The 25,325-nt window shown below is 47.2% G+C and overlaps 2 protein-coding genes across 2 annotated transcripts in view; both read left to right on the top strand.

Annotated features, from left to right (window-relative positions):
• Positions 1-10,271, top strand: part of LOC136391622 (asialoglycoprotein receptor 2-like) — a 79,374-nt gene extending 69,103 nt beyond the window's left edge. Inside the window, exons 5-8 of the mRNA XM_066363379.1 lie at positions 9,464-9,532; positions 9,712-9,798; positions 9,884-10,014; positions 10,110-10,271. Of these exons, the coding sequence (XP_066219476.1) occupies positions 9,464-9,532; positions 9,712-9,798; positions 9,884-10,014; positions 10,110-10,229 (407 nt within the window). The 3' untranslated portion in view covers positions 10,230-10,271. The remainder of the gene's footprint in view (positions 1-9,463; positions 9,533-9,711; positions 9,799-9,883; positions 10,015-10,109) is intronic.
• LOC136391625 (hepatoma-derived growth factor-related protein 3-like) overlaps positions 1-20,112 on the top strand; it is an 85,046-nt gene extending 64,934 nt beyond the window's left edge. Inside the window, exon 4 of the mRNA XM_066363383.1 lies at positions 20,038-20,112. The gene's annotated coding sequence lies outside the window, so the exon portion shown is untranslated. The remainder of the gene's footprint in view (positions 1-20,037) is intronic.
• The last annotated feature ends 5,213 nt before the right edge of the window (positions 20,113-25,325 follow it).

Below are 25,325 nucleotides of genomic sequence, written 5' to 3'. Positions count from 1 at the left end.
AGGCATCTCTCTCAAATGCTAGTACAGCTCCTTTTTTATACACACACACTAAGTTACAATTACATGGTATTAATCATTGCTTCTGTTTCACTATGTTTACATGTTTCCAGATAACAGTTAATTTATATCTGTAAACTACAAATCAGGTGGCAAATCATTCAAAGTACAATTAAAAAATAACTTGAATAGCAATAACATCGGTAAAAGCTTTTAAAGGATTAGTACTAACTAATAACTTAACTTTACTGTTGTTGTGAGTCAAGGGGCAGAGAGAGATTAACAGACAAAATCATTAAGGACTAGCAAAGGACCACCGCTTGCTCAGGCAAATGGCCTTGAGTTTATGCAGTGTCCTAACTTTTCTCACAAGACTTCAAAAGGCTTGCTTATTAAGAAATTGTCATAACATCAAGAGTAACTTTTGCTTAAAGATATATAGAGTGCACCTGCAAGATAGCTAGTAGCAACATAATATCAGAAGGCATTAATTGCTATTGCTTCTATGGATTCTTCCATATTCCTCTTTATTATCTGAACGAAAAACCTTGGGAAAGTATATAAATCTCATGAGAATGTCTCACTGAGAAAGCCCAGCACTGCCTTCAGTCATAAAACAATTCTCTTAGCAAAACATTCTTTTCTTGCTGACTGCATTCCCATCCCAGGCCATGCAACGGGCCATTCCATAACACCTTACCTAAGATTCTATTGTCTAGTCAAACTTTATTTATTTACTATATTCACACACTAGCTAAGTTCTAACTATATTCTTTTTAACATGATTAATAAGAAGAAATTCTCCTACAAACTTAACCCTTTATGAGGGATATCATAGCTAGCCTCTTATGTTTATGAGCCCAGTTCAAGGGGCTTACAGGCTTTTCTGTGGAACTTACACCTTCTGTCTCATTTCAAAAGAAATTACTACAAATCTACAGGGAAAGCACGGTACTATTATCCCTGTGCCACAAATAATAGCACACACCCAGAAAAGGGGGGATATAAGGCCAGATTAATTAAAAAAATCAAAGGGGGAAGTATCATTGTGCCTATCCTTTTGCGGTGACTTTGTCACCCCACAGCCATTGGTCTTCACTGCTGTGACTTTGTCACCCCGCAGCCATTGGTCTTCTCTGCTGTGACTTTGTCAATCAGCAGTTTTTGATCTTCTTCTGCTGTGACCTTGTCAGCCAGCAGTTGTGGGTCTTCTCCTGCTGTGACCTTGTCAGCCAGCAGTCCTTGATCGGCTCCCGACAATGGAACTTAACCCACATGCCATGGGCAGAGTGATCCTAGTACCTTGTGACCCACACTTGACAATTAGACCAAGGAGTGCCATATATTACCCCCAAAGAACCAACTATAATCTGGCCAAAATCTGGTCATCTTTTTTCTAGAATATGACTAAGAAATGCAGTGCCTGGGCCCTGGCCAGGAAGCTCAGAGAATGGAGCAAATGGAGAGAGAGAAACAATGATGGAAAAACTCTCTCTCTCTCTCTCTCTCTCTCTCTCTCTCTCTCTGTGTGTGCACACATGTGGGGGGGAGGGGAGATGGCTTTCTAGTTCCTGTGAAGCTTGGCTGTACTTCCTGTACTCCATTTTCTTGAGATTCTGTTCTATCTCTTCACTATTCTCTTTTACTTGACCTTGGTTGAGTGGCTTCTCTTCTCTGTAACCGGTAGAATCTGATCTGTCTGAATAAGTACATTTCCCAAGACCAGAAAGCTAAAATAATACTAATGCTGATATTAATATTGTCTTAGTTTGGGCTGCTATAATAAAAATACTATAGACTGGGAGGCTTAAACAACAAACAGTTCTCATAGTTCTGGAGGTAGGGAAGTCCAAGACCAAGGAGCTAGCAAACTGGTGTCTGATGAGGACCTGTTTCCTATTTTATAGACAGCCATCTTCTCCTAGGGTCTCTTTTATAAGGTTATTAATCCCACTCATGAGGGCTCTATCCTCATGATCAATCACCTCCAGACGCCCCACACCTCTTATTACTATCAGACTGGAGTTAGGATTTCAACATTTGAATTTGGGAGATGGGGCACTGAACTTCAAGCCCATAACAGATATTAATATTAGTTTCTTACAAAGGAAGTACTTTTCCTATTCCTATTTCATTAATACGGATGACCAAGACGTAAGGTTTGGTAAGGTCCCCCGTCCTGTGCTGGCCAAGGGCACTTAGCTGAGGTGCCATTCCAGCCTTCATTCCTATGACACTGCACACACTAGGTTGGGAGCCCGAGGCTGTGGCTCTTCACTGATAACTCGTGATAGGGTGCTGAGGAGGTAGGGTGTCAAGGCTCCCCAAATTGTGCAGCTCTTTGGAGGCTGCCATAAGACACCAAAATATACCTAGTGTAATGATGGGTAAATCACACAGCCTGAATCAGCATTTCACGCTCCCTCCCTGCACTTACACTTTCCAGCAATGCTTGTTCATTTTCTTCTCATGACTGTTTAGCAAACACAAGATCATTTAATAATATTGAGAATGAGAGGGAAGTGCACACTGTAAGATACTTGAGGCAGAGAGAAAGATGAGGAAAGCCAAGGTTGGGATGCGGAGCTTGTGGGAGCTGTGCAGCCACTAGCTGAAGCCTCAGGTGCACTAAGGTGAGCTCACTGTTTAAGTGAGATAGGTGGGAGGCACCAGTACTTTCGTTAACATTCTCTCCTTTCGCCATTGCCACAACCCTGTGATGTGAATATCACTGAGCTTACTTTCCAGGTGGGGAAAATGAGGCATAGAGAGGGTGAGTGATCTGTCAAAGAACACACACAAGAAATGGCAGAGCTGAGAGTGTAAATCATGTGCAGCTTCCATTTTAAGATACTGTCAGTCTCTTCAGTTTGGCCCACCCTACATTTGATTTCACTCCTCTTTAACTCTCAGTTCACAGTGTGTGAGCTAGGGCAGTAAGTCTGATGTAACTGTGTTAAAACTTTGTTTTTATTATGAACCAAATTGTGCCAGATTGTGACCAGTTGTCTCACTCACTAACATATAAGGCCAGCATGGTCAGTTTCTTGCATGGGCACATATTTTCGGACTTAACTGCCACAAATTATTTTTTTTAAAGGCATTTTTAGTATATTGTTTATTAGCACTCAGATTCTACTCAGGGAAGCACCATATATGTCAAGCAAAATTCATACTAGTTTTTCAATAAGGAAAACCCAAAAACACATGACTCTGAGAACTAAACAACTAATGAAAACTTGTTTCTGTTGTTTCTTTTCTTAAATGGAAATGTAGGGACGCTATATTAAGAATGCTTTTCTTCAAGATTATGCTCACTTGTGCTTGAAAAGGGATTGCTTTGCATAACTAGAAAATGTGTTTTAAATACCAAAAAGGAAAAATTAATTGCACATTAAGGAAGGCTAGAGGTAAAATTAATCTGCCTAACTTAAGGCTGTGTAGATAACCTTGGGACTTTTTTTCAGATCATTAATGTATCTCCTGGTAATAGAAATGTTATTTGTGATAACATTAACACAGTGCCTCTTAGGACAGGTGATATTGTAGCTCTAGAGTGTGGTGTTTTCAAAATTATTAATTCTGGAACACGGAAATGTATTGTGTATAATAATATTTCCTAGTGTTAATAAAATGCAAATAGAACTATGAAGATGTTATACGGCCCATATTTCCCAATACCAAAGCAAATCATTTTTTTATGAAACCTCTCACTTCATAACAAACAAACAAACCAAAAATAACAGAAGGGCTTAAAAAGTACAAAATAAACTCTGTAATTTACCTGTTAAAAATTATTCAAGTGTAAGTGTTCAGTTATTGGTTTAATCTTCATATAAAAGAGTAAAATTTTTGTTAATTTTATAATGAAATTAGGTGCCATGAAAACTATTACTCTTTTGATTAAAAAGAAGGCAACTGGAGAAATAGCAATTCATAACACCTTATTTTAAGTAGAATTACCAATCATAAAATGTCTAGTATCCAGTAGAAGGCCCTATAAATGATGTCAAATACTAATTAATCTCTACAGAGATAAAAGTTTGTATTTCCTATATTAATGCAGTTCTAGAAGTACTAAACCATATTCTTAATTTTCTCAAATGCTCACCCTTTACAATTTCCACACCACTGGTCCGACATCATATTTTGCTTCCAGTATAGCAAATATAAACTCAGTCTAAATTATTCTTTCACAAGTGTTATTAGTCTACTTGCTCAAACAAGATTACTGTATTTTTCGCTCCATAAGACTTACCTGACTATAAGACACACCTAGGGTTTTAAGGAGGAAAATAAGAAAAAAAATATTTTGAACCAAATGATGTGTTAAAATATTTAATAAAATACCATATATTTCGCTCCATAAGACACACGGGCATTTTCCCTCCACTTTTGGGATGGGGGGAGTGCGTCTTATGGAGCGAAAAATATGGCAAATGCCTAAGTAGGTTAAAACTTTTCAGAAGAAAATTCATTATTGTTTTTCTTACATTTCTCAATACCCTGTGTGAAGATGATACCTGGAAGGCTGCAGTACAAAGAATCATTTTAAACCAAGAGTTGCATCATTGTGAAAGATGGGCAAGTCCTGTACATAAGCATGAGTGTGGATTTTTAAAAAGTCTATCCATTAGTATTTTTACAGCCACCTATCCAGGGGAGGTAAAAGGAAGGTCTGTTCATTACATCACAATACCCAAATGGCATTCAAGTATTTCTGGAAATAGTCAAGGAAGAAAAAAAAAACTACTTACCTGATGGCAGAATTTGGTCTCATTCTTTTAATGTAATCCATGGCCTCGGAGGAAGCTGCTGTAGATGAACTGCAGGATGTCAAGCATGAAATTCAGTAGCTTTCAGGTTCCATCTGGGTCCTGGTATAAACTCATAATATCCTGTGATAAAGGATTGCCCGAGATTTCTAATTCTGCCCAGTGAGATGTCTTTCCATTGGCTACCTCCTCTGCTGACATGATGGTATAAATTTTGCGAGTATCTGGAGCAGGGGTCTCAAACTCGCGGCCCGCCGAACAATTTTGTTCGGCCGGCAGACTAATCCACGAAGTTCAAAATATTTTGGATAAAATTAAGTAAGCCTAGGGGCCTACTTGTATTTTTCATTTCTCTAGCATCTTGCTCTGCGGCCCACATGCTGAGTTGAGTTTGAGACCCCTGCATATTTTTCCTTTGGCATCCCTATTAGTCTGCATTCAGCGCGCCGGCTCCGGGCAGCGGCGGCGGGGCGGCTGGTGCTGTTGAGGCGGCGGCGGGGCGGCTGGTGCTGAGGCAGCGGTGGCGAGGCGACAGGTGCTCGTGCTGTTGCTGCTGCGTCGGTGGCAGGGCGGCTGGTGCTGGTGGGGCGGCGGCGGGGCGGTTGGTGTTGGGTGGGCGGCTGGTGCTGTTGCGGCGGCGGGCGGGCTGGTGCTGTGGCGGCGGGCGGGGCGGCTGGTGTTGGGTGGGCGGCTGGTGCTGTGGCGGCGGCGGGCGGGCTGGTGCTGTGGCGGCGGCGGGGCGGCTGGTGCTGTGGCGTCTGCGGTGGCGGAGGGGCGGCTGGTGTTTGCGGGGCGGCTGGTGCTGTTGAGGCGGCGGCGGTGCTGCTGCTGCGTCGGTGGCGGGGCGGCTGGTGCTGTTGCGGTGGCAGTGGCGGAGGAGCGGCTGGTGTTGGCGGGGCGGCGGCGGTGCTGGTGGGGGGGGCGGCGGCGGAGGGGCGGCTGGTGCTCGTGCTGCTGCTGCTGCGTCGGCGGCGGGGCGGCTGGTGTTCGTGCTGCTGCTGCTGCGTCGGCGGCGGGGCGGCTGGTGCTCGTGCTGCTGCTGCTGCGTCGGCGGCGGGGCGGCTGGTGTTGGCGGGGCGGCTGGTGCTGGTGGGGCGGCTGGTGTTGGGTGGGCGGCTGGTGCTGTGGCGGCGGCGGGCGGGCTGGTGCTGTGGCGGCTGCGGTGGCGGATGGGCGGCCGCTGCTGGTGGTGGGGGCGGCGGCGGCGGCTGCGGCGGGGCGGCTGGTGCAGGTCGGGGAGCGGCGGCGGCTGGTGCTGTTGAGGCTGCGGTGGCGGAGGGGCGGCTGGTGGTGAGGCGGCGGTGGCGAGGCGACAGGTGCTCGTGCTGCTGCTGCGTCGGTGGTGGGGCGTCTGGTGCTGGTGGGTGGCAGCGGCGGCGGAGGGGCGGCTGGTGCTGGTGGGGGGGGCGGCGGCGGAGGGGCGGCTGGTGCTGGTGGGGGGGCGGCGGCGGCGGGGCGGCCGGTGCTGGTGGGGGGGCGGCGGCGGAGGGGCGGCCGGTGCTGGTGGGGGGGGGCGGCGGCGGAGGGGCGACTGGTGCTGGGGCGGCGGTGGCGAGGCGACAGGTGCTCGTGCTGCTGCTGCGTCGGTGGTGGGGCGGCCGGTGCTGGTGAGGGGGCAGCGGCGGAGGGGCGACCGGTGCTGGGGGGGGGGGGGCGGCGGCGGAGGGGCGATCGGTGTTGGTGGGGCGGCTGGTGCTGGTGGGAGGGTCGGCGGTGGCGGGGCGGCTGGTGTTGGTGGGGAGGGCGGCGGCGGGGCGGCTGGTGTTGGTGGGGGGGGCGGCGGCGGGGCGGCTGGTGCTGGCGGGGGGGGGGGCGGGGCGGATGGTGCTGTGGCGGCGGCGGCGGGGGGGGGGCTGGTGGTGGGGGGGGGCTGCGGCGGGGCGGGTGGTGCTGGTACGGGGGCGGCGGAGGGGCGGCCGGTGCTGGTGGGGGGCGGCGGCGGGGTGGCTGGTGCTGGTGGGGCGGTGGTGGCGGGCGGCTGGAAAAGGCAAAAGGAAGAATGAAAAGGCTGCCTCGAAGAGAAAAAAGTCCTACACTTCAGAGTAATCCTCTAAACAATCCCGAAAATTCCCAGGAGATGAAGATGACAAGGACTGCAAAGAAGAGGAAAACAAAAGCAGCTCAGAGGGTGGAGATGCTGGCAACGACACAAGAAACACAACTTCAGACTTGCAGAAAACCAGGGAAGGACCTAACCACCTGAACAAACGCCGCATATTCAGAGAGACCACAAATGGTCATGCATTTGGTTGTCTGACACTCTTGGATTTGATATGAACCAACATGGTCCCTGTTGTCATTGACAGAACCCCAGTTTGTATGTACATTATCCACATTCCTTTCTGTTTGTGTTCAGAGAATGGAAAAAAAAGACATTTTAGCCTTTAAAAATAATAATAATAATATGGGATCTACACTTTAACAAAGTCTAAAGTGCATAATACTGCTTGGTTAACTATAAGCACAGTGTTGTACAGCGGGTCTCTAGATCTCTTGCATAATTGTAACTTTACACCCATTGAAAAGCAACTCCCAATTTCCTGTCCCCCAGTCTCTGGCAACCACCATCTTACTCTCTGTTTCTATGAGACTGAGTACTTTAGATTGTAGAAGGGGACATGAAAACTGAGGCACCAGAGGGTTGAATGACCTGCCTATGATCTCAGAGCTAGTGGGTGGCAGAGTTAAGACTCAGCCATGGGTGGTCTGGTTTCAGGGCAGAGGAGCAGAGACAGTATTGGAGAGAGCAGTCAGGCTCAGCCATAGGGTCCCAGCGGGTGGGGAGAACTGTGCTTAGTGAGAGCTTCTAGATGGACAGACGCACGGGAGATCACAGTCGACATGGTGGGGAGAGGCAGAGGGAAGGCAGTGCTCAGAGTGGGGAACGGGTGGTGGAAGTGTCAGAAACATGGCCTTTCTGGGTCAAGATGGGGTCCTGGGTGTGGCTGGAGTGGAGGAAGGTGATAGTCATTGGTGTAAAATGGCCAAGAGTTCTGGGTGGTCACTCACAGGGACAATGTCAGCTCAGGTTGATGGTAACTGGACTGGAGAAAGATTCTGGGCCCCTGACTGAGCATTCCCAAGATGTGAGGACCCCTGGGTGTGGTGGCGGCGAGAAGAGAGGGAAGGGCAGGGTCTGAAGCACAGGGGAGGAAGCGTTTTGCTAGAAGAGGATGGTGCAAAGGCAGCAGCCTGGGCCTGGGAGGACAGACACTGCTCCAGGCCCAGGGACAGGTCAGGAGGGGTGGAGCCGGGGCTGCGCATATGAAGATGTGGGCACATGTGTGCATGTGGGGATGTGTGTGTCAATGTGTGTATCTGTGTGAGGAGATAATGTGAATGTGTGCTATAAGATGTGAGACTGTGTGTGAGAATGTGCATGTTGATATGTGCGTGAGGATGTGTGTTAATGAAATTGTTTGCTTTTCTTGGCCATCTCTGTCATTGAGTCCCAATGTGGGGGTCACAAGGGCCAGCAGGGGTGGAGCCCTGATGAGAGGAGATGCTGGCAGTGCTGGCAGAGATGAGTGTGTATGTACTAATGAGTGTGGGAGTGAAATGGAAAATTGTGTGTGTGTGTGTGTGTGTGTGTGTTCAGGATTCAGCTTGAACAAGGGTCAGGAGAGGTCTCTGTGAGGTGACTGAGGTCTAAGGGGAGAGAGTTTATAGTGGAACAAGGGTTTCTGAGGTGGAAGGGCAGAGAGATGTGGGAGATGAGAGGATGGGCTTGGAGGGCAGCCCTTGGGGAGTGGTCTGGGCTGAAATGCCCAGGACTTAAATATCCCAGTGGAATCGGGGTGGGGGGTCCAGTTTTGGACTTGTCTGAGGGGCCCAGTCATGGATTTTAAGAAGAACACAGGGCCTGTCCTCTAGGTCCCCCAGGTCTAAGATTGGGACTTTACACACAGATGATGTGAATAGCAATGCCGTGTGCAGATGCGTTGCATACACCTGCGTAGGCATGTGTGCATTTTTGCATGTGTAAACATGGGTGCACTTGTGCAAATAAGTGTGTGTGCAGTGCTTAAATGTTGGGGTCACAGCCCATTGACTCCCCAATCCCTCCCCAAGTACTTCCCTCCACCCCCTGGGCTACTGTACTTCCTCAGACTTCTGTTCCCCTGCTTCCCTTAGGTTGGGTGTGGCCTCCCTCCTCCTGTCACCGCTTCTCTTGCAGGGACGCCTCCTTCCCAGCCCCTTCGGCAGCAGAGTCTCTGCTCCAGGCTCTGGCTCAGTCTTCTGGTCCTGGGCTTCAGCTTCCTACTGCTGATGGCAATCTGTGTGATTGGGTCCCAAAGTGAGGGTCACAGGGGCCAGTGGAGATGAAGCCCTGATGAGGAGGTGGAGATATGGGCAGTGCTGGGGGCGTGAGAGCTCTGATGGAAGAGATGGAGGCAGTGAGGTGCAGTGCTGAGCGAGTATGGGGCAGGGAGGGGGTGGTGAGGGAGACCATGCCATGACCAGGACGGGGCTGTCACATGGGCACAGACCCCTCCACTCCGTCCTGTGCCCTCTCCCTCCTGACAAGAAACACAGATGTAAGTGGAGTTTTGGACCCTAAAAGAAGCTTTCAACAACTTCTCCAGCACCCTGACGGAGATCTGAGCTTAGACTGGTGCTCCAGTGAGTGACGATGGAAGGTGTTAGGAGGCAGAATGGAAGGAAAACAGTTTAGCTTTTCTCTTTTTCAGGAGGCAGCATAGGTGACAGTGTGACATCTCTGGAAGCCAGGCTGGAGAAACAGGAGGACCTGAAAGCAGGTCTGAGCCCCTCCCATGAGTGGACATGTGAGAGTGTATGTGCGTGAGTGGTATGTGTGAATGTATGTGTGGTGTGTGAATGTGTGTTGAATTTTCCCAAAGGCTGGAGTCCGGTGCGGGGTCTTAGTAGGTATGGTGCCCACACTGCCCACATCACTGTCTGTCACTCTGTCTCCTAGATCATGCCACCTTGCTCTTCCACCTGAAGCACTTCCCAGCTGATCTGCGCATCCTGGCTTGTCAGATGGCCTTCCTGCGAAGCAATGGTAGGGACAGTGGGGGTCTCCGTTCCCAGTGTGCCTGCCCCCCCAGCAGGATCTCATCTCCCCCTGCCCACTCCCCTCCCCACAGGCACAGAATGCTACCCCGTTAACTGGCTGGAGCATGAAGGCAGCTGCTACTGGTTCTCTGGCTCTGGACTGACCTGGCCCGAGGCTGAGAAGTACTGCCAGCTGGTCGTCATCAACTCCAGAGAGGAGCAGGTGAGTCCACACTCTTCCTGAAGGCGGGAGGAAACCTCTGGAATGCAAACTCGGGGGCTAGATCAGGCCCGCTTTATTTTTTTAACCTATGGGAGAGGCCGGAAGCAGATGTCTGGCAGAACTCCAGGGTTCATAGCGGAGCAGCCACTGATCCTAAGAAGTGGGAGATTACGGCCAGGACTCGGCAAAGGGACAGGAGCCAGGTGAGCAGGTGATGAGGAGCAGATCAGAAGACAATGCAAGACAGGATGAATTTGAAAAGACAGGACCTGGGTGGAGAAGGCAGTAGAGGCACTGAGAGCTCCTGCTTGTTGTGTACTAGCCACAGGAGTGGCAGTCAGTTGGGAGGAAGGAACAGAGGGGGCAGGAGCCCCGGTGACCCACCAGCTATGGGTACTGGGTTCCTCAAAGCCCCTCCAGGTCTCACCTGCCCACTGCTGCCTGACCAGCACAACCCCAAACACTGAAGTTCAAGGGGAAGAATCAACCTGTTAGAATAGGTGGGGTATTTTTGTTTTGTTTTTTGGAAACAGAAGAGATTAATGGTAACTGTTGGAGACTTCAAGCTGACAGGGTCCTTGTAGTTTAGATTTTGGGGGGATAGCGGTGTGGGGACTGGCAGCAAGCTGACAGTCTGCCCAACCCCCACCTCACTTGCTAGCTTAAGTTGCTAAAGGTTTAATTTTTCCCCACTCCTCCCTGTTAGCTGTGATACTCGAGTGTTTCTACTGGTCCCATCCCTACTTGTTTAAGTTGCTAGAGGCAATTTACATGCCCTTCCTCTCACCCTTTGTTTGGTTTGATGTTGGTTGATTTCAGATATGCAGGGTAGAGGGTTTTCTGCACTTGGGAGAATTCTTGGGTTTCCTTGGAAATGTGACTCTGTTTCAGAGATATCTTTAATTTGCTAATGATTTTACTCTGCCCAATAAATAGAGCAGTTTGGGGTGGAGACTCGCTCTTGCAAGCTACCTGCATTCCAAAGAGTTCTCCGGATCCCATCCTTTTACTCTGAGTTTGTTTCTTCTTTCCAAACGGTTTTCACTCAGAGCCTGGACAGTGACTAGTCGTAGTGGTCCGTGGCAGGTAATATTTACCGAGTCCTTACTATGTATTAGGCAAGTTAGTTGTAATATCTGTATTTTCTGGTTTTTTTCTCATTCTTATTGTTAAAGATGGCCATTGCTCAAGTGATGATGCTCTCAGGTGATACAGCTAATTGCCTTTCATGCTTGGGAAGGGGCTTGGTTATACTAATGTGTACTGGAGGAGGGGGTTGTCCTGCGAAAATGTTTTAAAAGGAGCTAGGAGGCCATTTTGGGGAGAGGAAATACTCCATTTTTGTGGAGAGGAGCCCATGTTGTATGAGGGCAGGGAGGCCACATGGAAGAGCCAGCCAAAATGGAGGCATGCATCAGGGACTGAGTGAAGCCTTTGATTCTAGCAAAAACTGGAGAAAGTCCTTGGCTTTGGGAGCCCTTAATGGAAAGGAAAGTGTTTTCCCGCTGTGCATATTTCCTCACTGCCGGGTTGCGAGCAGGAATAAGGGAAAATGGACCACCAGTTCTTGGCTCTGTTGTTTCTCTACAATCGACTGGAATTAAATGCAAACCTAAACCTGCATGGGCCAGGCGGCTCTGATGGTGGCCACGGCTACTGCCTTTTCCATCTTCTTCAACTTGATCACCTTCCTCCTTGCTGCTCCCATCAGCAGTGTTCCGCCTTCTCCCTCAGTTTCTGATGAGCTCTGTTGCTGAATTGCCTGGTGTCCAGTGAACTTTACTCCTGGGTTATTTTCTATTTCCCACAATCCTTCATTAAATCCTTTTCGTTTGTTTGACTTTCCAAACTTGTCTTTGTATTCCTTATATGGAGAAAAGTCTTTAGGACCTAGAAATGCAATTTCCTGGGTGCCAAAAAAGAAGATGGGGTATTTGTTTGCTGGAGGCTTCACTGCTCCCTCAGGGAGTTCATCAATCCGGGCCGGCCAGTGCGGGTAGCCCTTCATCTTGGCGAACACCAGGTCGCCCGCCTTGTATTCGCGGGGCTGGGGATGTGCCATCCCGGCCGCTCCCCTTCCAGGTCATCCTTGCTCGCCCGAAGACGCCAGCAGGCCGCACCCTCGCAGGCCAAGGGACTGTGCTGCGCTCTCCGCAGCCTCGGGCGGGCGGGCTGCTGCCTCTACTAGGGCAAGCGGAAGGTGGCGGGGACAGCAAGGGCGGCAGGTGGGCGGGGGCGCAGCGGGCCACAAATCACGGCCTGGCGGCGGGGAGGGGCGCCGGGCCTCAGCTCGGCCCGCTGCGCGCTCACCGACGCCAGGCCGCCTGCCTCATGCCGCCGCCGGCCTCCCTCCCGGTTCCGGGTGCGGCAGGCTGGGCCTTGCGCCTCCTCCGAGCCCCTCTAGATCCTATATTGTGTTTTTACCACAATAGAGAAAAAATGTGGGTAAGAATAGTAGTTGTGTGATCCGGTTTTTCTGAGAATGAAATGAGTTAAAACATGTAAAGTGCTGTTTAGGCAAGCTTGTAGGTAAAAGGTCTGCACAACATGGAATAATAAGGACTAGGTTTGCCCTCCTCCCAGACACAACCAAAACAAAAAACAGATACCTATAAGAAACAAACATCTTCAAGACACGAGTTCAGGAAACAGGACAATTGGACAATTGATCTCTGAGAGACAGGACACTAACAAGATGAGCCCTATGATTGTCCCAGCCCAGTGCTGGGAGAAAGCCTTCAGGCCATGGGGCAGGGAGGGACGATTCAAGCAGAGCCTAGCACATGCTCCCAGTTGAGGAGATGGGGCCAAGAGTCTAAGTCGGGTCCCCAAACTGCGGCCCCCTGAGGCCATTCATCTGGCCCTCGCCGCACTTCTGGAAGGGGCACCTCTTTCATAGGTGGTCAGTGGAGGAGCATAGTTCCCATTGAAATACTGGTCAGTTTGTTGATTTAAATTTGTTTGTTATTTTAAATATTGTATTTCTTCCCGTTTTGTTTTTTTACTTTAAAATATGATATGTGCAGTGTTCATAGTATTTTTTGTAGTCCGGCCCTCCAGCTGTCTGAGGGACGGTGAACTGGCCCCCTGTGTAAAAAGTTTGGGGACCCCTGGTCTAAGGAGACCAAGGTCACTGGACCTCAAAGGATAAAGTATCAGAGGAGAGCTGCACAGAGAAACCCAGCAATCTGTGGAGGGTTCCCTTCAAGGACTCAGCACTGAGCAGTGTGTGCAGGTAAAGAAAATGACAGACACCCAGAAAAACAATCTGAAAGGATTAGGACATGTTTGACACTCGTCTAGGGCCAGAAATAGTGCCTATTCCTACCAACACAACCCACCAAGCATGGGTGTGGGGACCAAAAGCCCTTGCCACAGTAGCGCTTCAGACCTGCCTAACAGGTTATAAAAACAACACCAAAAAGGACCAAAGTGACTCCAAGTAACTTAACTACATACCAGAAGAAAGTTCAAGAATTTTTAGGGGAATACAAATACACCCAGCACACAAGGTAAAATTCACAATGCCTGGCATCCAACAACATTGACCAGATGTACAAAGAAGCAAGAAAACACATTGTATAACAAGGAGGTTAATAAATCTATCAAAACTGATCCAGAAGTGATACAGACCTTAGAATTAGCAGATAAGACAGTAAAACAGCCATTATAACTATTCCATATGCTCAAAAAGTTAAGTAGAATCTCAAGGAGGATATTTCAAAGTCCCAAATTGAACTTCTAGACATGAAAACTACAATGTCTGAAATAAAAAATATACTGGGTACAATGAATGGAAGATTAGATATACATAAGGAAAGGTTATAAACTTAAAGACATAGCAATAGTAACTATATAAAAAAGAAAAACCAAGAGAAAAAAATGTTTCTAATGGAAATAATGGCCCTGGTCTGGTGGCTCAGGGGAGAAAACATCCTACTGGCACACTGAGGTCGTGGGTTCGGTCCTCCGGTCAAGGCACGTAGGAGAAGCAATCAACGGATGCACAACTAAATGGAACAATAAGTTGATGCTTCTCTCTCTCTCTCTCTCTCTTCCTCTCTTTCTCTCCCTTCCTCTCTCTCTCAAATCAATGTGAAATTAAAAAAATAATGGAAATAGCATCAGTGAACTGTAGGACAACTAATAGATGCAGAATCGGAGTCCTTGAAGGAAAAAGGAGAAGGGCAAGGCAGATAATGAGCAAAATGTTTCAAATTTACTGAAAACCATGGGCATATAAGGGGCATGGATGAGTGGAAGATGGTTGCGGGTGGGCAGGTGGTAGATGTCAGCTCACCCGAAGGCCACAGAGGCTGCTGGAGAGAATGCGCTGACGGTGGTAGCACCTCAGAGGTGCCCCGTGGCGTCATCCATCAGGCCTTTGGGGTGAGCTTCTCCCACGAAACCCAAAACCTCTGGATTCTCGCCAACCTTCCTGCTTCAACTCTGAACCCTCTCACCCTCAGAAGATCCAACATCATCCAAAAGCATTTCTGAGTGTTCACTACATGCCAGACATCACATATATCTCACCAAGGGAGTGAGACAGATGTGGCCCCTGCCCTGGGCAGCCTGCTGCCCGGAAGGAAGTCCTGCCAGCCCATCATCACCCCAAGGAAAGGAGAAGCCTTCGTGAGAACGCCTGTCCCCCCTGCAGCTCCTGCCCTGCCAGACCCCACCCTCACCCGCAATAGCACCAGCCTCTGCAGTCTGCCGGCCTCAGAAAGGGGGCTTTCTCTGCCCAGCCCAGGCTAGCCAATTCCTCTCGCCGAGCTCTGAGCAGCAGCCTGTGCTGTCTCCACAGAGCCCCACTCCCATCACCAGCGCCCACATCTCACACACCCTACAGCCCTCCCCTCTCCTGGCTCCTGCCCTTCAGCTAGGATGGCTCAGGCCTCTCTTGCCTCAAAACCTTTTCTCAGACACGGGGCCTTCCATCAGGATCTGCTAGAGAAAGACCCAGGTGGGGGGCTTGGGGAGAGAGGGAGTTCTCCACAGTATCTCTGTATCTCTGTGTCCATTGTCCCACCCATCCCCACACCCTCCCACATACAAATCCACTCTCCTGGCTAAATGTGCTGTCCTTGCCCACACAAAATGTGCACAGACAGGCACGGCCCATGTCACACACACAGCACATGTCAGAAGGAAGGGTGGAAGGAAGAGGGGAGGAAGTCACCTCCAGCTTCCACTTATTTCCTTGCCGCTGAGCACATACCCTTTCCTGGGTCCTAAGCATGGACAGAAAGCTGAGGTCAGGGGGCAAGCAGGGCTGTTGGTTGGCACCACACACCTAAACACCTATGGGGTGCCCAGGCCCTGCTCATGGAGTGACTGTGACAGCGGCCTCAGAGAGAGCAATCCGGAGCAAGACCGAGGTGAAGTGAAGCCCCCAACACTGGACACCTGCCTTTCCAAAATGCGTCTTCTCTCCTGGGATTGTACCCACGGGCTCCTGGCCCCTCACCCCTACCGAGCAGGTGGTCATTTTCTTCCGAGTCTAGATGCTGGATGTCTTGAAAGTCCTTGGCCATTCTGGGTCCAGTGCAGCAGCTGGACCTGGGTGGAGCCGAAGCTGCAATCAGGGCTGGGGCCGAGTGCAGGGCTGATGCTGTGCTGAGATGCTAGTTCAGATGGAGGCTGGCACTGGGATGGGGGTAGGGTCAGGGTAGGTCAAGGCGGCAGCCTGGGTTGGGTCTGAGGTTGGAGGTGAGTTTCGGGAGGTGAAATACAGCCTGGTCCTCTCCCCTCTCAGGTGTTGGCTTAGGCTGTGCCATGGCCAAGGAGGAACATCCCTTCACATGCTCATCTTCCATCCAGTCCCCACTGTTCCTGAACTATGGTCCCCTTAATCCCAAACATCCCCAGGCCTGCCAGCCTCCCCGTCCTCCCCACCCTCGGTTACCTGTTAACAATGTGGAGGGCTCACTCTGGAGCTCCTCAGGCTCCCCAGCCCCAAGGCTAAGGAGGAGCTGGAGCCAGGGGAAGTGGGGCATGTGGCGCTAGACAGGAGGGAAGAGGAGGGGAGGGGCCTGGTCCCGGTGAAGGCCTGGAGCCCCTGTGTCTGAATGTCCAAGTGGTTCTAACCTGGCATCTGCTCACCTCAGGACTTTGGACAGTAAACAGGAGAAATGGAGTTGGAATTCAGGCAAAACATAGTGGGGGACGGGGACAGGACTGACTGTTTTTCCTAGAGAAAGGGTCTTCTGTTCTGTCCCCTTCACCCCTATAAGACGATCACCTCACTCTTCACTGCAGTTTGAAGGAAAGGCCAGACCCAGGGTGTGTGGGTACAGTTCAGGGTTTCCTCTCGTTCTCCCCTCTTTCACTTCCTGCCTCTGAATTTCCCAGAATTGCTAGTGTCACTAAATACCTCTGACCAGGATCAGAGGGGCCGGCTCTCTGTCTTGCTCAATCTGGCATCTGAGCCTAGGCCCCCGCTTCCTCTGGGCTCAGCCACAGGCTCCCAGCTCTGGGCTAACAAGCTTCACCCTCCTGGTTCCTGGGGAACTGGAAGTGCAGGGGGAAGAGAGGACAGTGGCAGAGGGCAGCCATCCTGGGGCAGGAGGAGCTCAACTCCAATAAGCCCCTTGCGGGGCCCTGGCAACACAAACCTTTGTCCTCACTCAGCCAGTGTCCCCTGTAACTCCCACAACACAACACCCCAGGAGGTGGCTGTTCCCATTTTACAGAGGAGAACTTGGAACCTCAGGGAGATTTACGTGACTTTCCCAGGGGGACGGGTCAGAGGGGAGGGAAATGGGAAACAAAACAAGATAAAGAGGAAAAAAGTCATACCATAAAAGAGAGGTCTTCAAGGGAAGTTGGGGTTCATGAACTGAGGAACATTTGTAACCATCTATACTCACAGTAACAATAGCTTGGGAGAAGAAAACACATTTTTTGTCCTTGATTTTTAGACCCCTTGTACTGGGATTTTTTTTAATGGAGTATAATTGAGATACAATGTTATATTAGTTTCAAGCATGTGCTTTTCTTGTGATGACACTCTGACATACACAGGAAGTAGGCACACAATTTGATATCCTGATGTTCCTATGAAGCCACTAGGGCAGTGGTGGTTGCTTTGCTATTTGACTGCGACCCACAGTCGCACATGAGAGATACATTCTACAGTGTGGCCCAGAATGCACATGCGAGCAGCTGCGCGCACACACACATTTGTATGCTTTACTTTCTCCTGAATCCCCAGTGCCTGGCACATAAAAGGTGCTCAACAGGTATTTATTAAATAAACGAGTGATTGAATGAATGAATGGATGAGTGAATTTGTAGATATACTATTGCCATGAAAGTTTCATAAAACAATGTTTACCTTCCTTGCTACTTGCATTCCATTGAGTTTCCTGATCATGAATGGGCCACAAATCAAAGTTTGAAAACAGTCACGGAGCCCCAATCTTGGCAAGGATGTGGTTTTAGTGTGCCAAGATATGGACAGGAGCCTAGTAACTAGATTACCAACTGCTTGTCACGGTTCACTGACTGCCATCCAGGGAATGAGTTTCACTGGCCACCCACCTCGACTGAAGTAATCCCAAATTTCTGTGTACAACCCCTCGCTCCTGGCACGGTGAGATAGCACAGAAAACAAGAGACATCCTCTGCATCCTATTCTTTCTAACTATTCAAAAGTCAACATTTTAATTAACCAAAATTTGACATACACATGGGCTATTTCTTTAGTTTCCATATTGTCTCCTTACCTTTTTGCTGGGGTTTTTCTGATTTGCTTACAAAATCCTGCTTTATTTGGTTGATTTTGGTTTGGGGTGGTGGTGTACCTCAGGCACAGAAAGTTAGGTTAGTCCATTTCTGGGTTTATGACACCCAGTCTTCCTCTGAGGTCTGACAAGATCTTTCTCTTGTTTTATTACTTTCCCAACACCGATTCCTTTACTCTTCACAGGCAGCCAAAATGATGTGTTTCCTATATGTGGCAGTCTCCAAAGATGGAAGCCATCACTTCTCCCTTCACTGTATGTGCACGTGACAACACCCTTCCAGAGGAAGTGTCTATTCCCCTCCCCTAGAATCCAGAATGACCAAGTGATTTGCTTTGACCAATAGAAAGTGCTTCAAGTGATAGTTATGCCAGTTCTGGGTCTAGCCTTTAAGAGACAGGGACAGAGGTGGATTTAACTGTGGGTGCACCCTGTGTGCCCTGGGCCCTGACATCTGAAGGGCCCCACAAAACCCCAACTTTACACTTTTTTTTTCTAACATAAGGGGCCCAATATTTCCTTTTGTGCCTGGGGCCTAAACCAACCTTAATCCGCCTCTGGACATGGAAGCTTCAGTTTTCATTCCTGGAAGCCAGACACCCATGCTGAAAGGAAGTCCAGATATCCTGCTAGAGAGAGACCTCATGGAGAGGTGGAAGGAAGGGGGGGAACTTATGAGTGGGTGGTGAAGAAATAATACGGAGATAGAGAGGGAGAGAGACCACACAGAGGAGCACAAGGTCTCCAAAAATGTGAACAAAGCCTTCTGGGAGCTTCTAGAAGCCCAGCCAACAGCTGAAGACATCCAAGCATGCAACCTAGGCAATACCACATGGTCCACCTGACCTAGCTCAGCCCATATTTCTGACCCAAAGACTCTCAAGAAACAATACGTAGTTGTTTGTTTTAATCTATTGAAATTTTGGCTTGTTATGTTCAAATAGGCAACTGAAGCAATATATATTCTTAAATATGTGGTTGTACAGTTTGCATGTTCTATTTTTTTATATACATAAATATTTCTGGAGTTGACTTGTGTCCCTTTTGTTCAATTTCATAATGTTTTATTTTCTCAGCATGTAAGAGCTACCATTCAAAGAGTGATTTAATAAGCTGACAGTCGTGACTCTACCCTACTAATTTACCTTGTTTACCTTTTCAGTGGTCAAGCCAGCACTTGATTCCAGCCAAAGCAGCTGGAATCACCATAATCTAGCCACACCATGCCCATTCCTACTTTTGTTTGTGCCTTTGGCCATCTAAAATTCCTTTATTTTGCTCTGCACATGGAAGTCCTATGTATCTCTGAAAAGTCAGCTCAAGGTCATCTTTCCTCATAAAGCCTCCCTGAGTACTCCAGCCCCACTAGTCCTAGTCTTTCTGTCAGATTTGTCAGCATTTGGAAGGGGGCAATATAAGGCATGCCACTCTCTTGAGAATTAAAAAATATGGTAAATCGTCTTTTAAGAATGAAATACCAAGATCAACACATCATGAGCAGAGCAGAGATGTTTCTGTACCACTAGGTGGCAGCATCACTAGGTGATTCCAGTTCTTTTATAACACATTTTGGAATCTGGCAGGGTAAGCTCCTGCTCTTTGATCTTACTTTTTCATACATTTCATGGCTCTTCTTGAATAATTTGTCTACCAAATATCAGCTGGCCTGTTTTTGTTTAACAAACTGTCTTGGAATTTGAATAGGATTGCATTGCATTAGTAGGTTAACTAGAGGAGAATCGACATCTTTACAACATTCCAGGAAAGCGGTATCTCGTGTTGTGTATTCTTCCTAGTGTCCTTCAGAAGAGTTTTGGCGTTTCCATCATGTAGGTCTTAGACATTTCTTTTAAAGTTTATTTTTTGTTACTCTATGGATTTTTACTGATATTGTAAATGGGCTCTTTCTTTCATTTTCTAATTAGTTATTTGTGATATATAGGAAAGCTATTGAGATTTGAATGTTGAGCTCTTGATTTTGGATTTAGCCATCTTACTAAATTGTGCTACTTGCAATAAAATTTTAGTCAGTGCTCTTGGGCTTTTTAGATTGTGCATCATCTCATAATTAAATACGTTTTGTCTCTTTCGAATAATTCAATTTCTTTCTTATTAAATTGATTAGGACTCCAACAATGATGAATAGTAACAGTAGTAACAGGCATCTCACCCTTGTACTTGACCTTAAAGCTGCTATGTAGGTTTTTGAAAGGTATTTTTCTTCTCTTAATTCTAAGAGGGTCTTTTTTTTGTTTGTTTGTTTTTGTTTTTTTAGTAGGGGTTACCTGTCGGGAGCCGATCAACAACTGCTGGCTGACAAGGTCACAGCAGGAGAAGACCCACAACTGCTATATAGATACCTATATGTTTTACATTCAATAATACTCGCAAAATTTCTGAATGTTTTCCTACTACATTTAAGACCATTTTGACCGACTCTCCTAAAAGTAATAAACCTGGACACATTACAAGAGACTTATGGTCTCTCACAATTTTAATGCCTGGAGGCCCTGACACTCATGAGTATAATCCTGTTACATTGCCTCCTAAAAAATTTCACCCATGTAAACTTTATCCTCCAAAAAAGGCAACTCAAGAGCCTTACTGGTGGTCTGTGGAGAATAGATTTGGTTTTCCCCCATGGCAAGAATGTGCATATTACAATTATATGAATTATACTGCATATGCTGTTAATTTCACTATACAAGATTGGTCTAGTCCTTATTTTGAATATGATTATAGAAAATTAGTACAGAAAATGAAAGACATTTACAGTTGGTCAAATAAATATAGTCCTTTAAATAAAATCATCACACGTTGGCAGTCTACTAGATGAATACCTACACAGCTAACTTGTCAGAATGAATCAACCACCAGGTATCAAACAAAGCTTTGGCAGCTAATTGCAGCTGCTGCACCAGCATATTTGATTAGACCTCACCCTTATCCTGTTCAAAATATTTTTGTTCAGGCTTGTGTACAGGCTCCTTATGTACTCTTAATTGCTACAAAAAACAGCAATCTTTCCGTTAGTACTTATAATTCTATGTTTAGCATTTCCTGCTCTCACTATGTTTTAACAAACTGTCTATCTTATAACACCAAAGCTCAAGTCATGTTTATTCTGCAGCAGCCACCTTATGTAATGTTACCTGTTAGTCTGTCTCAGCCTTGGTATGATGACCCAGGATTGCATGCACTACAGGCTGCTTCTGAAGCGCTTGCTCGCCATCGAGAAAAGCGATTTGTTGCTGAATTGATTTTGAAAATTACTGCTCTTATTGCTATTATAGAATCTATAGCTGCTTCCACCACTGCTTTCGCTCAATCAGTTCACACTACAAATCATGTAAATAGTTTATCTCATAATATATCTCTTGCATTAGCAGTACAGGAGACTCTAGATAAGAAGTTAGAAATGAAGATGAATGCTTTAGAGGAGGCTTTTATTTACATAGATAATGAGCTGTTAGCTATGAAGGCTAGAATGACTCTTAAATGCCATGCAGGATTCAGGTGAATATGTGTGACTCCTTTACAATACAATCAGTCTATCATAGCATGGAATAATATACAGAATCATTTGTTAGGTATATGAAATAATAGTGATATTAGTTTAGATTTGAAGGAATTACATCAGCAAATACAAAACTTAGGACATTCAGGCTCTTTAGTCTCTGCCTCAGCAGTAGCTAATCAATTTGTTGAAAACATTAAAAGTATGTTTTCTATGCATGGCCTGACCTCTTTAGCTACTGATATAGGCATAATAATAGCTGTGATAATTATCACTCTTATCCTTCCAGTCATGTTCCAACTCTTAAACAACAATCTCAGAAAAACAGCGGTGAAAATACAAAGGCTTTATTTAAATAATAAAAAAGGGGGAGATGTCGGGAGCCCATCAACAACTGCTGGCTGACAAGGTCACAGCAGAAGAAGATCAAAAACTGCTGATTGACAAAGTCACAGCAGAGAAGACCAATGGCTGCGGGTTGACAAAGTCACCCAAAGGAGAGACACAACGATACTTCCCCCTTTGACTTTTTGAATTAATCTGGCCTTATATCCCCCCTTTTTCTGGGTGTGTGCTATTATTTATGGCACAGGAATAATAATACCGTGCTTTCCCTGTAGATTTGTAGTAATTTCTTTGAAAATAAGACGGAGGGTGTGAGTTCCACAGAAAAGCCTGTAAGCCCCGTGAACTGGGCTCATAAACATAAGAGGCTGGCTATGATATCCCTCGTAAAGAGTTAAGTTTGTAGAAGAATTCCTTCTTAATCATGTTAGAAAAATAAATTGTGATTTGTGAATGGGTAGGAGGCAGTGGCTGTGCACAGAGCACCTTTCGGCCTTCACTTAATTCAACATTTTTCCTCCCTAGCCTTTTCATGTGATAAAGAAACATTCCTTTCTTCTTGCTTATTTGATCTGCAGATAGTGATACACTCTGAGAAGAATAGAGTCAAAACTTAACTATGTTTAAATATAATAAATAAGTAATATTTGACTAGACAATAGTATCTTAGGTAAGGTATAGTAGAATGGTCCATTGTGTAGCCTAGGATGAGAGCGCAGTCGGCAAGAAAAGAATGTTTTACTAAGAGAATTGTTTTTTGACTAAAGGCAATTGCTAGGCTTTCTCAATGAGATGTTCTCATGAGATTTATATGCTTTCCAAAATTTTTTAATAATGAGAGAAATGTAGGAAAATCCATAGCAATAATAACAGTTAATGTCTTCTGAAATTATGTTGCTACTAGGCTATCTTGCAAGTGCACTCTGTATATCTTTAAGTGAAAGCTATTCTTTTTTTTTTTTTTTTTTTTTTTTTTTTTTTTTTTTTTTTTCATTTTTCTGAAGCTGGAAACGGGGATAGACAGTCAGACAGACTCCCGCATGCGCCCGACCGGGATCCACCCGGCACGCCCACCAGGGGCGGTGCTCTGCCCCCCAGGGGGTGATGCTCTGCCCATCCTGGGCGTCGCCATATTGCGACCAGAGCCACTCTAGCGCCTGAGGCAGAGGCCACAGAGCCATGCCCAGCGCCCGGGCCATCTTTGCTCCAATGGAGCCTTGGCTGCGGGAGGGGAAGAGAGAGACAGAGAGGAAAGCGCGGCGGAGGGGTGGAGAAGCAAATGGGCGCTTCTCCTATGTGCCCTGGCCGGGAATCGAACCCGGGTCCTCCACACGCTAGGCCGACGCTCTACCGCTGAGCCAACCGGCCAGGGAAAGCTATTCTTAATGTTATGTCAATTTCTTTATAAGCAAGCCTTTTAGAATCTTGTGAGAAAAAGTAGGACACTGCATAAACTCAAAGCCATTTACCTAAGCAAGCGGTGGTCCATTGTTAGTCCTTAATGATTTCGTCTGCTAATCTCTCTCTGCCTCTTGACTCACAACAGCAGTAAAGTTAGTTAACTATTAGTACTAATACTTTAAAAGCTTTTACCGATGTTGTTATCACTATTCAAGTTATTTTGTACTTTGAATGATTTGCTACCTGGTTTGTAATTTATAAATATAAATTAACTGTTATCCAGAAACATGTAAACATAGTGAAACAGAAGCAATGATTAACACCATGTAATTGTAACTCAGTATGTGTGTATAAAAAGGAAGCTATACTAGCATTTAGGAGAGATGCCTGGCAGTAAATGCTAACTAGAGAAAAAAGGGAAAGAAAAGAATCCGGCTCTCTCACTCAATTCGCGCCAACGCCGTCTCCTCCTGTGGGACCCCTGAATCCCCCCCTGGGCTGGACCCCGGCAGTTACTGACTGAATGCCAATAAAATGCATTGTCAGCTGCATGCAAGACCCTAAGTTAGGGACTGTGGAAGAGTCCAAGGTCTATGAAAGAGAATTCCTGTCCTTGGAATCAAGCATTTACTAATTTAACAAAATTAAATCAGAATTGGAATAGAATAGTTCTTGAATTTACCTTGTGTGGGACTTCTGAGAATACTTAGCTGGAACTTTGAAATGTGGATGCTCTGATGACTACAGAAAGCAAAAGCTCTGGTGTTGTCTTGGGCTTTAAGAAGTCTACCTTCCTGTGAAATATGTGAGGAAGGGATTCAGTATTGATGCTAAAGGTTTCAGAAAGTTGATACAATAAGAGGTCCATCCCTACATGAGGCCAATCCTGGACTCAATTCCATTTAAAAACCATTGCTATGGGCTAGACACTGGGAATTAGATGCAGCCCCTTCTCTTCTTGGAGTTTATATGCTAGAGGTTGGGCCAGACAATAAACAGGAGTAAAATAAAATAGAATGTGTAAAGGGCTATGAAGGAAGCAAATTGGGTGCTACCTACAGTGTTTCAAGAAAATTATGTGACATGCTGGTTTTCCACCCTGAGTGTTTTTTCCATGTGTGCACATGGGGTAGACATATGAAAAGTGGCATTGTTACTTTTCTAGATTAAGGACTATGTTGAGTCAAGGTGGGAGGGGGACGTTTTTCTGTACCGTTGTAAAGTAGTTATTCACTTGATTTCAGACCCACTTTTCCAGAATGAATTGCTTACCCTCCAAAGCCCCATCTAAAAATGTTATGGAGTCATCACTGATTCAGTGGTAGCCCCTATCTGATAGAGTGGTGAGTTAAGAATCAGACATGGATACAGAGAATTTTGAGAAAATGGCAACATTTTGCCTGCCCACCACCCCACCTGGTGTTCATTTTGTAGGCCAGCTACCTGGAGCAGTATGGCCAAGGGGAAGAAGAATGTCTCTGAGTTTTCAGCTTGGAGGAGGAGTTCAGATTGCCAGAACTGGACCAGCACTTCTGAGTTCCTGGGGTGGAGGCCCTGTGGCTTCCTTGAAAAGCTCTGCACCATTCCCCAGTTCCACCCCTCCATTAATAGCCCCCCTGTCCCACCAGCCCTGTGCCACTGGAGTCTGGGCCACCCAGGTGTGCAGGCCCAATCTGGCCTCACTGTGAGGGCTCAGGGGAGACCCAGTGGGAGTTAACTGTGCCCTCTGCAGGGGAAAAGGACTTCTTGGTTCCCAGTGATTCTAGGTCTAGGAGAAAGGTTTGCTATTCTGCAGTCATCTCAGCCCAAAAGTAATAAAGGTTATATAAATACAGGCTGGGACCAAAGGAGGGGGTGCTTGGTTGCTAAGAGATGCATGCGTGACATGGCTGCCAATTATGACACGGCTGCCAATTGTGACACGGTGACCAATTGTGACACCGGTGTCAATTATTCACTTTATCTCAGTGCATGGTACTGGTACCTCATTTACTTAGGTCACATACTGTGAACTACTTATCTGGGTCACTTTCCGTGTCTCAATTGTGCGAATTGCTCTCTGTATCCCAAACATCATGTCCGGGATGCGCTTCTGGGCCCCACAGCTCCTATTTATGTGGCAGCTGTTGTGGCTCCTGGTCCAGGCTCGTCCGCTTCCAGAGCTGGCCCTGGACCCTAACCTGTTGACCACCACCACCCTGGGGCTCACCGAACCCTGGCCTCAGGATCAACAAAACCTTGCCAAAGAGCCCTCATATACTGCTGGAGAAGTAGAATTTCCCTCCCAAAAGGAAGTCTCA

Source organism: Saccopteryx leptura, chromosome 2 (assembly GCF_036850995.1).
Source record: "Saccopteryx leptura isolate mSacLep1 chromosome 2, mSacLep1_pri_phased_curated, whole genome shotgun sequence".
Classification (NCBI taxonomy): Eukaryota; Metazoa; Chordata; class Mammalia; order Chiroptera; family Emballonuridae; genus Saccopteryx; species Saccopteryx leptura.
The sequence above is the reverse complement of the archived record's forward strand: the minus strand, read 5'-3'. Positions and strand labels throughout refer to the sequence as shown.